Source organism: Pelophylax lessonae (assembly GCF_965119305.1).
Source record: "Pelophylax lessonae genome assembly, chromosome: 3".
Lineage (NCBI taxonomy): Eukaryota > Metazoa > Chordata > Amphibia > Anura > Ranidae > Pelophylax > Pelophylax lessonae.
The window spans coordinates 507,184,664-507,201,581 of record NC_138770.1 but is presented as its reverse complement, the minus strand read 5'-3'; the positions used below and the strand labels follow the sequence as shown (position 1 = coordinate 507,201,581).

Genomic DNA, 16,918 nt, shown 5'->3' with positions numbered 1-16,918 from the left:
GGCCGAGCCATGCTCTGTGTCTGAATGGACAGGCATAGCAGTGGCTTGGGAGCCACCCTAGCAAGCTTCTTGCTATGGGGGCACTCGGCAGGAGAGAAGGGCCAGGAGAACCAGAGGGTGACCTGAGAAGAGGAGGAACGAGGCTGCTCTGTGCTAAACTATTGCACAGAGCAGCTAAGTGGAACATGTTTGTTTAATTTTTAAAAAAGCAAAAAACAGCCTTTAATATTACTTTAAGCAAAATAGAATATTTTCTTTATTTTTAACTTATAAGTAGAAGAAAACCAACAACCTGATACTTAACAAGCATCAAAACTAAGTCAGTGACTTTTCTAAATTTAAAAGAGCACAAGAAATGGAACCTCAATGAGCAGTTTCAGGTGCACTTTTCTGTGCGGTCGTACACTTAAGTTTCAGGTTCAATAGCTATGTGTTATAGTTGCATTCTTCAGTTTACCTGATTTGTATTTTTCAATGTTTTCCAGAGCAAAGCATTGTGTGTTGCAATTCTGAGCACGCTTGTTCTTGATGGAGAATCAGTCTACAGCTTGACAGCCAATCCAATCTTCTTAGTGCTGGCCAGAGTAATCCTTGTGAACCTGAGGAACAAACTTACAGAATTCCAGGTAAGAAATGATCTATGTCTGAAGACGTGTTTGGCATAGATGATTGCATATTGTCAGTTGTTCATTTAGGCATTCTGCAAATGGCCTACGTAATCTTTTTAGCTCTAATTTTATTTTAGGTGTACGTAATCCACGCGGTAAATTAAATACATGTTCATAGACCTAAACTCTCAGTATACATGACCCTCTGGGTGTAAGCATTTGTGTAATAAATAAATCATATAATATTTTAAATTTGTTCCATATATTAACAAGTACATGCAGTGTAAATCTATGCATGGTTTAGAATTTTACTTACCGGTATATTGTCTACATTTACTGTCTTTTTCTATCTTTTTGAACTAAGTAAAACTAAAATAAAACAAATCTATTATTTTTACACAAATAACTATTTACAATAGTTACTGTAATTTAATTGTAGGACAGTTCAATAGCAGTTACCTCACCAATATATATTTGGGTAAAAAAAACAAAAGCAGCATAATTCCCAGTTGTACTAGATAGGTGCGCCTGGAAAATCAGCCACGGGATCTCATTTTCACAGAACATACAGGTGCATCTCAATAAATTAGAATGTCATCAAAAAGTTACTTTATTTCAGTAATTTAACTCAAAAAGTGAAACTCGTATATTTTATATAAATGCATTACACACAGAGTGATATATTTAAAGCATTTATTTCTTTCAATTTTCGTGATTATAGCTTACAGCTAGTGAAAACCCAAAATTCAGTATCTCAGAAAATTAGAATATTACAGAAATAACCAATAAAAAAAATATATATTTTTAATACATTAATGCTGGCTTACTGAAAGGTATGACTATGTACAGTATAGAATGCACTCAATACTTGGTTGGGACTCCTTTTGCATTAATTACTGCATCAATACAGAGTGGCATGGATGCGATCAGCCTGTGGCACTGCTGAGGTGTTATGGAAGCCCAGGTTGCTTTGATAGTGGCTTTCAACTCATCTGTATTGTTGAGTTTGGTGTCTCTCATCTTCCTTTTGACAATATCCCACAGATCCTCCATGGGGTTTAGGTCAGGCAAGATTTCTGGCCAATCAAGCACAGTGACACCATGATCATTAAACCAGGTATTGGTACTTTTGGCAGTGTGGGCAGGTGCCAAGTCTTGCTGGAAAATTAAATCAGCATCTCCATAAAGCTAGTGAAAACCCAAAATTCAGTATCTCAGAAAATTTAGGATATTGCATAAGACCTATAAAATAAAGGATTTTTAAACAAGAAATGTTGGCTTACTTAAAAGTATGTCTATGTACAGTATAGTATGCACTCAATACTTGGTTGGGGCTCCTTTTGCATGAATTACTGCATTAATGCGGCGTGGCATGGAGGCAATCAGCCTGTGGCACTGCTCCCTCTGTTGACCAGCTTTATGGAGATGCAGATTTAATTTTCCAGCAAGACTTGGCACCTGCCCACACTGCCAAAAGTACCGATACCTGGTTTAATGATCACAGTATCACTGTGCTTGATTGGCCAGAAATCTTGCCTGACCTAAACCCCATGGAGAATCTGTGGGGTATTGTTAAGCAGAAGATGAGACACCAGACCCAACAATGCAGATGAGCTAAAAGCCACTATCAAAGCAACCTGGACTTCCATAACACCTCAGCAGTGCCACAGGCTGATCGCCTCCATGCCACTCTGCATTGATGCAGTAATTCATGCAAAAGGAGTCCCAACCAAGTATTGAGTGCATTCTATACTGTACATAGTCAATACCTTTCAGTAAGCCAGCATTTATGTATTGAAAATCTTTTTTTTTTTTTTTTTAATTGGTCTTCTGTAATATTCTAATTTTCTGAGATACTGAATTTTGGGTTTTCACTAGCTGTAAGCTATAATCAGGAAAATTGAAAGAAAGAAATGCTTGAAATATGTCACTCTTTGTGTAACGCATCTATATAAAATATACGAGTTTGGGGGCGTGGCTTGGCGCAGGAGGGTGATGGCTGCTTGAATACTTCACTCTCTCCCTTCATAGTCCATTATTAAGCCTACAGGAGTTTTTTTTTTCGCTTAAAAATGGGGAAAACATCAGGTAACTCTTCCCAATCAAGGCCCCGATCCCCCCGGGATCAGGGAATACATCCCACCCAGAATATACCAGAGCTTTTCAGAACACAGGATCGTGAGGCCCTAGTTTCCTCACAGGATTTACCTCAGAGCGCTCAGCAGCAAGCAGCATTTACCTGAAGCAGCAATACTGGCTCACCTCACTCTGACTGCCGCTCAGGTATGGATATGACCTCAATGAATGTCAAACCGCTGAATTTAGGAGCGCTTAGAACTGTTGCCTCAGACATAAAAGAGACTCTAGCAGCTGCCATAGCCGACCTAAACCGGGAAGTACAGTCAATGGGCATAAGCATGGATAATTTAGAGGATGCCACAGCACGTCATGAGACTGAACTACAATATGCCAGGAGATCCTCTCAGACTCCGTCTGCCCAAATTTGTGAAATGCAGAGGCAGTTGGAAGACCTCGATAATCACGGGCGTAGGCATAATCTGAGGGTCCAAGGTGTACCTGAAAATATAGAAGTTAGTAACCTCACTCAGTCCACGACTGCCATCTTCAATGACATCCTGGGCAGACCCCTGGATACCCACATAGAATTTGAAAGGCTGCATAGAGCTCTAAGGCCAAGGGGGAGAAACACGGACCCCCCTAGAGATATAGTCTGCTGCCTTGTCAGTTTCAGGCTGAAGGAGGATATTCTAAGAAGAGCCCGAGACAGAAGGGAAATTTGGTTCTAAGGAGTGGAGATAAAAAATTTTCAAGACCTTTCTCCAATCACCCTTCAGAAAAGAAGAGACCTACGACCCCCTTTTGGAATTACTCAGATCCAAGTCAATCCCATATAGATCGAAGTTTCCCTTCTGTCTGTCTGCCTCTGCCCAGGGTCACACAGCCTTTCTGAGGACACCTGATGATCTTAGACCATTTTGTGAAACTCTGCATCTTCCTCTACTTGATTTGCCTAATTGGACCTGCCCCCTTAATCCTCCTCCAATCCGAAGGGTGTCCTACATGAATACCATACCTGAACGTGACGAGATTACCTCTCCCTCTACTCACCAACACTCCTCTACCCCCTCAGGAAGGAACTCCAGCCTGACTGCATCTCCAGTAAATTGTAGACCTAGACGCTAAAATCTCCATTTCAGGCCATAATAAGGCAGCTTTGTTCACCTCCCTCTTGTGCTCCCACCATCTGGACTTAACCTCTGCTCTTTCAACCAGCACCATCATTACTGCATATTTCACAAGCTTTCAGTTCCCTCCTTATGCCCCCCAGATTACCTCAGCCCCATTCACTTACCAGCTATCTCAGTTTAAAAACCACTCGCCCTTAAACAATGCTGGCTTACAGTGCTGGAAAACCCTGGACCTCCGACAGAGACATTAATATACTCACCTGTTCATCCGATCCAATGCTTCTTTTTTGCATCAGTTCCTAAGCTCTGGAGGATACAGCAACGTGAACCCTGTTTTCAAACTCCTCAAAGTGACCGTTATTATGCCTGGATCCATCTCTACCAACAGGGACAGGTTTGAATATAAAAGGAATAGGGGTGATGGCGCTGCCTATATAATTTAGATATAATAAAAAGCTGTGATGCAAAGTGCCTTAAACTAAAAGCAATAATGTGTAATATTCAAACAATAATATATTTCATAAAAACTTCAATTAAGTGCAAGTGCAAGGTATAAAAGTGCCTGCAGAAAGATTGGAAAGTGACTGGTGCAATGATGTATGAGCAATAAATAATATTTAACATGCAATATTAATGTGCTAAAAAATATAATACTATATAAAGTGAGCTGTTCCACTAATACCACGTGTTGGTATGGGGAATAGAAAAGTGCCAACAGAGCAACAATAGAAAAAAGTTATTATTTTAAAAAATACAGCTTGCAATGTCCAATAAGAAAGATCCAGTAGAAAAGTCTATTTCATGTGCGGTGACTTCAAAAAGCAATAAAGTGACAACACTCGGAACAAACCGACACTCAGGTGGAAAGGTGACCCCGTGGTGGGTGGTAAGGTGCTGGGATTCCTTTGATAAAATTGCACACTTACCAGAGACACCCACCCCACACAGGGGTATAGAGCGGGTGTATTTATGGGTCTGGCGACCTAGCGGTATCCTCCTATCCCTGGGTGGAGGGCGTGTGCCGAGGATCAGGCTGGTCCTGGTGTGGATGTACCCTAGGATGGTCCCCTGTGTGCCTTCCTGCCTAGGTATATTCCGAGGGATCCACTCAGCTCCACTATTGCTAAACAATCCACTATTGCTCCACGATTTGCCTTAGCCTGGCTGAAAATCTAAAATGGGGGAGTTCCGGCCTGTGATCTGGACAACCTGTATACGGGAAACACTCCCGGTTGGGAGTGTTTCCCGTATACAGGTTGTCCAGATCACAGGCCGGAACTCCCCCATTTTAGATTTTCAGCCAGGCTAAGGCAAATCGTGGAGCAATAGTGGATTGTTTAGCAATAGTGGAGCTGAGTGGATCCCTCGGAATATACCTAGGCAGGAAGGCACACAGGGGACCATCCTAGGGTACATCCACACCAGGACCAGCCTGATCCTCGGCACACGCCCTCCACCCAGGGATAGGAGGATACCGCTAGGTCGCCAGACCCATAAATACACCCGCTCTATACCCCTGTGTGGGGTGGGTGTCTCTGGTAAGTGTGCAATTTTATCAAAGGAATCCCAGCACCTTACCACCCACCACGGGGTCACCTTTCCACCTGAGTGTCGGTTTGTTCCGAGTGTTGTCACTTTATTGCTTTTTGAAGTCACCGCACATGAAATAGACTTTTCTACTGGATCTTTCTTATTGGACATTGCAAGCTGTATTTTTTAAAATAATAACTTTTTTCTATTGTTGCTCTGTTGGCACTTTTCTATTCCCCATACCAACACGTGGTATTAGTGGAACAGCTCACTTTATATAGTATTATATTTTTTAGCACATTAATATTGCATGTTAAATATTATTTATTGCTCATACATCATTGCACCAGTCACTTTCCAATCTTTCTGCAGGCACTTTTATACCTTGCACTTGCACTTAATTGAAGTTTTTATGAAATATATTATTGTTTGAATATTACACATTATTGCTTTTAGTTTAAGGCACTTTGCATCACAGCTTTTTATTATATCTAAATTATATAGGCAGCGCCATCACCCCTATTCCTTTTATATCCAGTGCATAGTCTCCGGACTATCATCCAGGGAGGCTGCAGCCTATTTTTAGATATATCTATATATATATATATATTTTATATTTCATACACTTATTACATATTTTTTATTTATTTATTTATACACACATTTTTTTCACTTAATTATTCACTTATCTATCCACTTAATCCATAGCGCGGAAGTTCTTATTTTACTTATAGGGACAGGTTTGAGCTTTGCAGTTCTTATTTGACCAGCTGTAGGTCCCTTTCGCATATTCATCCTCTTCTGAGATGCCACAAAAACTGTCTGCAGTCTCAACGGTCGGCTCTGCTTTAAAGATCCTCACTGAAGCGAGTATTAGCTTATGATGCGATCCTTGCCCTCATCACATTTCCCACGATAAGTCTCCCTTTTTCTGTCACTGATCCCCTAAAGGCAACACTTCGGACACAGAGCATAAGGCTTAAAAGCAGGGAAGTGAATACTCACCATTTTTGTGCTTTGTTCTTCTTCTTTCTTTTTTCCATTCTTTCCTCCATACTTGCTGTAGTTTAACAATTGTTGCCTGTGTCATAGCTGTATAAATGTTTACAGGATGATTTCTTTGATATGGTGGTCAGGGTTGGAAAATGGGGGGCCCCTAACCCATCATTTGTCTAAAGTTACTGTACTACTTGGGAAATAAGAAGAGGACCAATGCGCTACCTGAGGGGTATGACTATAAGGTGTGGCCAACGATAGTCCAAAAAAAAATAAATTATGTATAATAGAATAGAGCAGAAAAAGCAGCCAATTCTAATCAGTTTCTCCACCGTGTGTGACCAAGTGCAAATAGTAAAAGAAAATCATATATGTGATAAATCCAACAAATATATATGCAAATATCTTCAATTACAAACTAAAAATGATAGTGTATCACAAATAATAATGGTGTTCAATCCAATTGTGAGCACGTGATGAGTGCATAGAATAAATGAAGTCCAAGTGAATCAAAAAATATTTATAGATAAGTGCCAAAAAAATGTTCAATAAATCAAATGTCTGAAATGGTAATTCATCAAGTAAACCTTGATTCCAACGTGATATTGCTAGCAGATGCCAAGTGTCCCCCTTATCCACTAAGCGAAAATGTGTGCAATGGCCGCTTACCTTAACCACTTTACCTCCGCCCACAGTAATATTACTGCGGCAGAGTGGCTTGTTATCGTCTGACGACGTAGTACTGTACTATGTCGTCAGACACTCCCCCTTCCGGAGGCTCGCTCCCGCTGTTTTCGGTCACAGCGGGAGTCGGGCCAGGGGAAGAGCAGCGGCGATCGCCACCGCTCATCCCCGATCGTCGGGGATCTAGTGTGGAGATCCGCCCGCCTGTGTAAACACAAGCGGGCGGATCTCCCAAGTGACAGGGAGTGACAGATCGGAGTGTTCAGCATAGCTGGACATCCGATCTGTCCTTCTGTCACATAGTCACCCCCCCCCCCCACACGTCAGTAAGCACCAGGCATACATTAACCCCTCCCTCTCCAATAAAATTAACCCCTTCCCTGCCAGTGTCATTTTTACAGTAACAGTGCATATTTATAGCACTGATTACTGCAGTAATGTCACTGGTACCCCCAAAAGTGTCAAAAATGTCAGTCAAGGGTCCGATCTGTCCGCCGCAATGTCGCAGTACCGCAAAAAAAATCGCAGATCGCCGCCATTACGCGTTAAAAAAAAACACCAAAAATGACAGAAATCTTTCCCTTTGTTAGTAAACGCAATAACTTTTGCGCAAACCAATCAAAATACGCTTATTGTGATTTTTGTTACCAAACATGGGTAGCAGAAAACAAATTAGCCAAAAATGTAAAAAAAAAATTGGTTTTTACATCTTTTTTGGGGGGAATTTCATATAAAAAAATGTTAAAAATATTGTTATTTTTTCAAAATAAACGCTCTTTTTTTGTTTATAGCGCAAAAAGTAAAAATCGCACAGGTGATCAAATACCACCAAAAGAAAGCTCTGTTTGTGGGAAAAAAAGGACGTAAATTTTGTTTGGGTACGGCGTCGCACGACCGCGCAATTGTCAAAGTCGCACAGCGCCGATTTGCAAAAAGTGGCCTGGACGTAGGACAGCAAAATCCTCCGGTGGTAAAGTGATTAATGCACACCCAAGTGAGCGTGTTAGAAAACTCCTCACGATGTAGCACAGATTCCTTTAACTGCAAGGTAAATGGTGGGATCTCCAATAGTGGGACACATTCTTCACGCCTGACAGCCTCAATTCTCTGGGTAAACTTTTATTCGTAATCCTCCGGTGTGCAGATGTGGCTCAAAGGGGTAATCAAAGACAGGCCATCATGGTGTAGTAAATCCCAATAAAGATTTTAATAAAAAGTAAACACTTAGAAAGAAGTAAAGGAACAAATGCTGACCGCCAATGCGGTGTAAAAATCAACTTCCGGTTATGGCCTTAAACCGGAAGTGACGTCACCCGGCTTCTCCCGACGCGTTGCGTCACTAAGCACGTGACTTTTTCAAGGGATAGGATCTATCCTCATCATTTTTAGTTTGTTATTGAAGATATGTGCATATATATTTGTTGGATTTATCACATATATGAATTAGCGCCGATTTTCTTTTACTATTTGCACTACTTGGGAAATGTTCATTCTGCCACTTTGTGGTTACCGTGGTTACCTTATAAGCTGTGGCTATCCATCCTTTTCATAAGGGTCTCCTGGCATAATTATATTGAGAATGACTTAATGCCAGAGACCACTTGTACATTACCGTTTTTTATACGCTTGCCATTGTTATGATTATCATAACAGGTTAGGCAAAGGAAATAAAGATAGAAAGTCACTGTGAACAGTGTCTATAGTTAACTGTCACCTCGACTCCCATGCTGTGTGTTAAATCAGATCATACTTCTTGCTCACTAATGAGACAGACTGGGTTATATATCTTTATGCTGTTGATACACAACCTGGGAGCTGTTTAGAGAAGATCCGTTAAGTCCCCGTTCACACTAAGGCGACCTGTGAGGCGACCTGGTCGCCTCACAGGTCGCCGTAGGTCGCCTTCCATAGGGAAGCTGCGGACCCGTTCTAATAGGAGCGACACAAGTCGCTCCGACTTAGAACAAGGGTCCGGAGCTTCTTTGGGGTGACCCGGAGGCGACCGCCATAGACTTCAATGTTATGAAGTCCGTGGCGGCCGCTCCGAGGTCGCGGCGCGCTGCTCGCACTGCGACCTCGGAGGTCGCCCCTCTACGTCGGATCGCCCCTATGTGAATGGGGCCTAATAGTTTGGTTGTACTATACACAAGCGGTTTAAATAACTGTATACATATCTTTCAACCCCTGCTATAAATTTTAAGACTAAAGGATGGGCCTAACACCAACACACCCTGCATTTATGATAGATCTGAAGTATTCCTACCTCTGGAAAATCAGATGGGGGGGCTCCCTCTCCCCTTCCCCAAACTGTGTTAAGATCTACATTATTGCACGTCTAAATTTACATGTTCTATACCTAGGATTGGTCCTAAACCTCACTCCAGAAATACATAGATCCTGATATGCTACACCCCATGTTGCAGATTTTCCCCTTCAATACCTGTTGATGACAATCTCCACAAATGATATTTCCTTGGACTCACTGGGAGTCAGTGCTTAACACAAAAACACCTCTTGTACCTTCGTCTCCACATGACGATTATCCCATAGGATAACATCGACTCACTCCGGTCTGTTACCCCGACCTCAGGTGGGTTATGTAAGATAACCACACTTCTGGAACATTATCAAATTCCTCACTGATCTCCTAAAGCTGAATGACACTCTTTCTCCTAGATCCAACCCTTGACTAAGCCTTCCCCCCCCTCCTTTTTTTATATACTACCCTTTTATCTTCTATTTATAAACTATGTCTAATCATTCACACGTAAGGAACATGGCACGGGACCCTAATAACCAACGTAGCCTTTCACTTAAAATTATGTCCCTAAATGCGAAAGGACTAAATCTCCCCGAGAAGTGATCTCAAGTCCTCTCAACAGCTCGCAAGCTTAAAATAGACATCATTTTCCTACAAGAGACGTATTTTCGCTCTGATGCTATTCCCAAATTTTCTACAAGCTTCTACCCTATTACTTACCATGCGACCAACCCCCTGTCCAAAATGAAGGGAGTCTCTATCTAAACACCGGCAGTGGCAACACATTGATTCCCATATTGACGAAAATGGACGCTTCATTCTCCTAAAGGGACACATTAAGGGACAGATAATGACTATAGCTAATATCTATATCGCTAATACCGCGCAAGTTAGGTTCTTCCGGGAATTTACACCCATACTAAAAGGATTCCAAACAGGTGTCACCATATTAGGGGGGGACTTTAACATTATCATGGACCCCATTTTAGATACATCCAACGGAAAGTCTTCCATGACTTACAGATGCCTGGCGACAATTACAAAATTACTCCAATCTCTTTTCTTACATGACACTTGGCAAACCCTTCATACCAGCATTAAAAACAATCTCGGAAGACCTACGCAAATGGAGAAACTCCTATTTTTTTTCATGGTTTTGGAGGGCAGGTCTAAAAAAATGAATATCCTTCTGAGACTCCTTTACCCCCTTCAAACCATCCCCATTACACTTCCCCCTACATTCTTCTCACAATTTAAATCCTCATGCCTCAAGTTTCTATGGCATCAAAAGAAAGCTAGAGTTAGTTTTGACCAATTACCCAGACCCAAACAAAAAGGGGGCATAGGACTCCCCAACCTTCAACACTACTATTTGGCATGCCACCTAGCAAGAATTGTTGACTGGAATATCCACTCCAAAATCAAAGATTGGGTTTCTCTGGAAGCCTCCTTTAGCCCACTTGCACTAGAAACCACCCCTTGGATCCTCTCTCGCTTTGTTCCTCAATCCCTGAAGGAACACCCACTAATTGCTCCGACATTATCCTGCTTTAAAACTGCCTGTAAAAGGTTTCAACTATCTTCTAACCCAGGCCCCCTTACCACCATTGACTACAACCCAGCTTTCACTCCTTATCTAAAACATTGCTACATAGCTTTTGGCTGCTCCCACACCTTTAAATTCAACACCTTTTCACGAATGGCGATTTTCTTGATCCAATCAGCAGTGTCTCGCTCACAGTAGCCAAATCATTCCCACTAAAATAATTATATCAACAAATCAGACAATTTATTAAAGACTGCAATCGCAACAATCCACCCGGCCTCTTTCCTCTTTTGAATCTTTATGCTCCCAAACCCTGCCCCAGAAGCATATAATAGCCATAATATACAAAATGTTTTTTGAAAAAACCTCTTCCAAATCAGGAAGAGCCTGCCATAAATGGGAAAGTGATCTAAATTTAGACCTCTCAGAGAAAGACTGGGAACGCATATTTACAATTGCTCATAAAGGGTCAATTAACGTTAACACACAAGAAAACAACTATAAAGTACAAACAAGGTGGCACAGAACACCAACGACTCTTCATATATTTAATCCCACTACATCTAATACACGCTGGCGTTGTACCCAAGAACCGGCACTATGCTTCACATTTGCTGGTCCTACCCATGCATACAATTTTTTTGGAAACCGGTACACCAGATTACATTCCAAGTAACCTCGCAATCCATGGAATACACTCCCGCACACCTATTGCTACACCATTCTAACTTGTGAAAAAAAGTGATCGGTGTTAAGCACCAACCGTCCTGCGCAATGAAAGGTGAAACCAAAATTAATCCAAATGATCCACAGTGAATGGAAAACAAAAGGAATGGGAGCCGCAGCGTAAACGTGAAAGCACGCAAGGAATGACTAAATTATATGTTAATATATAATGGCCGCGCTCTCCAATAGATGATTTCTCATAAATAAATCAATAAACCCTAATTACTGTTAAATTAATGACAATAAGGTGAATTATGGTGAATAGTACAATTCTCAGTGTATGAATAATCACTTAGCTCTAAGCGCCAGCTTAAAATGTGTACAAAATAAGTGATCAATAATTGGGCCACGATATGTGGCTTCTAACAGATCAAATAAAAATAAAAATTATATATGCAGGGATACACCAATCAGTATATAAATAGTGCAAAATTGCAAACGACTGTGCAAATTAATAGTGCAGATAAAAGTCCCAACAGCAATGTAAATGGGCCAAAAACAGTCCAATAAACATCATCCAAAGAATGGAATGTCAGAGGGATCCTGATCTGAACTTATTGCGACAAAGACATCTCCACCATAAACACAGACCACCCGGTGTGAGTCAAACCTCTTACCAGATAGGGGGTCAGTGAGAGCTTTTGAGACAAGGTTTTTGATTGATATCCACTAAATGCCTCCAGCCAGGGACGAACCGTCCTCCTCTGATTCTTAAATTCAGGATGCTCGACTCAAATGCATCAAATAAACAGAAAAGACTCCACAGTGAAGTACATCAGGTAAAAGCGGTTCATGTTTCACACGACACGCCATCAACATTTTATGACACCTGGGCCCGTTGGACACATTTTCGTTCTTCAAACGTATTCTCCACCACGATGCAACCTAACATTAGCCAAAACACAGACTAGAGAATATTACCCTTTGTTAGCTTATCCGGACATTATACATGTCGGTCAACAAGACAACACGCTATATAGAGTGAGAGATGGAACTATTCCCCCCCCAACCCAGGGTTGTGTGGGGATATTCCAACCCTCCTTGTCTCTAACATTAAATATTTACTCTTGTCCACATACATGGTATGCAGTAACTTTACATAGCCTTCTGCCCACGCTTTCATACTTTAGCAACCATTTCAGATGCTGCTTACTTACCTGGTATATACTCCGATAGATATCTTTTTATGCCCTTCCCTACCCTTTCCCCTCCACATGCTTTACACTGCTTTCTTTATGGAATTTAGGATAATATGCTCTTTATAAATATATATTTGGGTTTAAGAGTGTTACTTTAAAGATGCATTTTGTAATTTTCCTGCAACATGTGGATGTTTTTCTGTTTTACATTGTATTAATTTATTTTCAATAAAATCTTTTATGGGAAAAAAAAAATTAGAAAAATATACGAGTTTCACTTTTTGAATTGAATTACTGAAATAAATGTACTTTTTGATGATCTAATTTCATGAGATGCACCTCTATATGTGACTGCAAAATCAGGCGCTTTTCTGCCTTCCTCTACAGGGACATTTTATTCATTTTCTTGCAGGGTTGCTGTGACAGAAATCCCATGTATGATCTGAATTATTTTGAAGTGGAACTCGAGGCTCTAACTAAACCTAAAATTACCCTGTAAAAGGAAGATACTTCTACTTACCTTTTTTCAGGGCGCTCCTATTCAGTCACGTGATCTCCCCAGCAGCGGGCTTCAGGGGAGAGGAGAGAGCGCCAACAACATATGTAATGCCTTGGCGGTGACGCCATCCATAGGCTTACTATGGGACATCCATTGTTGGCTATTCATCCTCTACTGAAGCCACCCCTGGAAGCCGATTACATGACTGGCCCAGAGCGCTCTGGGAGTAAGTAGTATATGCACTTCCTTTTAAAGGGAAGTTAAAATAGGAGTTAGTAAGGGGGTGGGGGTTGGCAGCCGTTTTAAGCTTAGATGGTTAGAGCCTGAACTTCCGCTTTAAAGTGGCTCTGTGAATATTAATCCCAAGTCAAAATAGTGTGCATATTATATTACAGCGCTAATGATTTCAACCAATAATAAAGTGCATCAATTACAAATAAAGTGCAGTAGAGTCCCAAAAGTTTCCAGTGCTTGTTATTACTCTGTTAAATAGGTAAATAATCAACAAAGTGTCCTGTGTCCACTAATAGAGGCTGAGTGCTCCTCTTCATTATTCCACATAGCGCATCTTCCCCTTTTATGAAGCTGATCCCCCATGTGCCAACACCTTCACACCAGAAAGCTCACCCAATAACCATGACGTCTTATTTATCAGTGGGTCATGAAGCACTTGTATCCCTCAGGGGGAATTCCAGGACCACTGGTGCAATTTCTCCTCCAAGTATCTTCCTCACATAGGCAGAAGGTGTCACAGAAAAGGAAAAGTTTACATGTGCCAAACCTTGCACCAGGAATATCATGCCTGACAAAAGGAGTCCAGCGTGGCTCTGAAACATTGCAGCTTTCATTTTGTGATGTGATCATTCTTCAATAAAAAAAGCTTTTCAGTCAACATTGATGATCCGTGGTGTGCTGTCAAACGTGAGCATTAGTCTGTTATTGTTGCAGTTTCCAGCTGGATGTTACTGCAGCACCCGCTACTTTTGAGTCTAATCCAGGAACATGTGCGATGGGAAAATTAAAGTGTCTTTTTTTTTTTTTTCTTTAAAAATAACAAACATGTTTTACTTACCTGCTCTGTGCAGTGGTTTTGCACAGAGCAGCCCAGATTTTCCTCTTCTCGGGTCCCTCTCCAGCACTTCTGGTCCCTCCCTCCTGTCAAGCGCCCCCACAGCAAGCAGCTTGCTATATGGGCACTCGAGTCGAGCTGCTGCTCAGTGTGTCCATTCAGATACAGAGCCATGGCTCTGTGCGCCCCCTCTCATTTGACAGCAGGTGCCAGTGTCGCCCGCTGCTATGTCTCAGCCAATCAGGAGGGAGAGTCCCAGACAGCCAAGACTCTCATGCAACATCGATGGATCGAGAGGGAGCTCAGGTAGGTATTAGGGGGCTGAGGGGGGGTTGCTGCACACAGGTTCTTTTTTTATCTAAATGCCGAGAATGCATTAAGATAATAAACCTTCTGCCTTTACATCCACTTTAACACTACCCTGCTTTCTCCCAGGATTTCTGGGTGTACCTCTCTATGTAACAGGATGATATCCCTTCCTGTAGCCCCACCCTGACGAGTTTGATGTCTTCAGGGGCGTACTTTTGTTTTTATTGATGGCATTTTAATAATTAAATGGTTTTAGGCTATGTGAGCATTTCCTTTTCCGTGACATCTTTTGCCTATGTGAAGAGTATACTTGGAGGAGAGATTGCAGCAATGGTCCTGGAATCCCCCTGAGGGGTATATAAGCACGTTATGACCCACTGATAAATAAGAAGGTCATGGTTATCTGGTGAGTTTTCTGGTGTGAGGGTGTTGGCAAGTGGGTGATCAGTTCAAAAATTGGGAAGATGCACTATGTGGAATATTGCACTTTTTAGTGGACACAGGGCACTTTGTTGTTTATTTAACAGAGCAATAACAAGCACTCAACACTTTTTAGAACTGTTGCATTTTATTTGTATTCGATGCACTTTATTGGTCGGTAGCGCTGTGATATAGTATGCACATTGAGCAGCACAAATTTTTACACAGAAGCTTAGAAGTTTTCATTGTTATACATTTTTTTTTTTTTAACTGTGGCACTGTTTTTTTTTTTTTTTTATATTTTTTTGCCCAATTCAATATAGGCATGCCTGGAAAAAAGCAAGTTTAATACTTACCTTTCCTTCTGCTGCCAAACGCTGCTTTTAACCATACATCACCAGCTGAAGTCTGATGGGATGATGACATTCTGGGAGTGTTGGTCTCCTGGATTTCCCACAGTGTTTCTGTAAATAAAATGCTGCATGTGAAAAAATATCAACCAATATTGAAAATATATCACACCTAATAAAAGTACTAACATGCTGTAACTTATAAAATGATAAAGTGCCCTTATTTCAATATTTTTTATAAAGCAGTCAAATGATATGAGCACAATATAAATAATCCTAGATCAATAAATTGCAATGGTGCAAAAAAAGTCCAAAGTGCTCTTGTGTCAGTAAATTCATACAACATCCAGCAAAGATTATACAAATAGTTGTCCATAACTGATTATGTAACATAAAGTCTTGTATTAAAATATAGTGGGAGCTGTAGTCTTGCTTAGTGTTTGACATTAAGCACAAGTTATCTTTGGTTTTGTTCCTATAGTGTTTAACCACTTAAGCCCGGAAGATTTTACCCCCTTCCTGACCAGGGCCTATTTTGCGATTCGGGACTGCATGATTTTAACGGACAATTGCGTGGTCGTACCTAAACGAATTTGACGTCCTTTTTTTCCCACAAACAGAGTTTTCTTTTGGTGGTATTTGATCACCTGTGCGATTTTTTGATAATGCGCTATAAACAAAAAAAAAGCGTCAATTTTGCAAAAATAACAATATTTTTCAATTTTTTTATATGAAATTCCCCCCCAAAAAAATGTAAAAATCAAAATTTTTTAACATTTTAGGCCAATTTGTTTTATGCTACATTTTTTTGGTAAAAAAAATCGCAAAAAGCGTATTTTGATTGGTTTGCACAAAAGTTATTGCGTTTACTAAGGGAAAGATTTTTGTCATCTTTGTTGTTTTTTTTTTTAACGAGTAATGGCGGCGATCTGCGGTTTTTTTTTTGCGGGACTGCTACATTGCGGCGGACAGATCGGACCCTTGACTGACATTTTTGACACTTTTGGGGATACCAGTGTCATTACTACAGTAATCAGTGCTATACATATGCACTGTTACTGTAAAAATGACACTGGCAGTGAAGGGGTTAACTTTTTTGAGAGGGAGGGGTTAAGTGTGTCCCTAGGGGCGTGATTCTAACTGTGATTGGATGTGGCTACTGGTGTAAGAACAGAGATCAACGGTCCTACATAGCAGAACCGTATGACCTCCATTCTTACACAGGGAAGAATGACAGGCGGCTTTGTTTACATTAGCCGCCTGCCTTTCTCCCGGTGTAACGGACAATCGCAAGTGCCCGGCGGACATCCGGTCCGCCGGGCACATGCGCACGCGGGGGGGGGGGGGTCCGTGACCGAGCGGGAACGCACCTCCGGCGGCGCGCGCGCGCTCGCTCCCTAGAGCCTCACAGGCTAGCGTCATAGTCTTGCGTCGCTTTGCCTGTGAGGGGCTGACCGCCGCAGTGAATAGTCGTGCGGCGGTTGGCAAGTGGTTAATGGTTCCTTCCCCTGACCTCTATGTCACTATTATGTCCTCCAATGAGTGAAGGTCAAAAGAAGGAACTACTGCCCAA

General features: G+C 41.4%; 1 protein-coding gene across 1 annotated transcript in view; it reads left to right on the top strand.

The window, feature by feature from the left end:
* TTC27 (tetratricopeptide repeat domain 27) overlaps positions 1-16,918 on the top strand; it is a 747,788-nt gene that overhangs the window by 110,296 nt on the left and 620,574 nt on the right. The window contains exon 5 of the mRNA XM_082252288.1: positions 486-626. Within this exon, the coding sequence (XP_082108414.1) occupies positions 486-626 (141 nt within the window). The remainder of the gene's footprint in view (positions 1-485; positions 627-16,918) is intronic.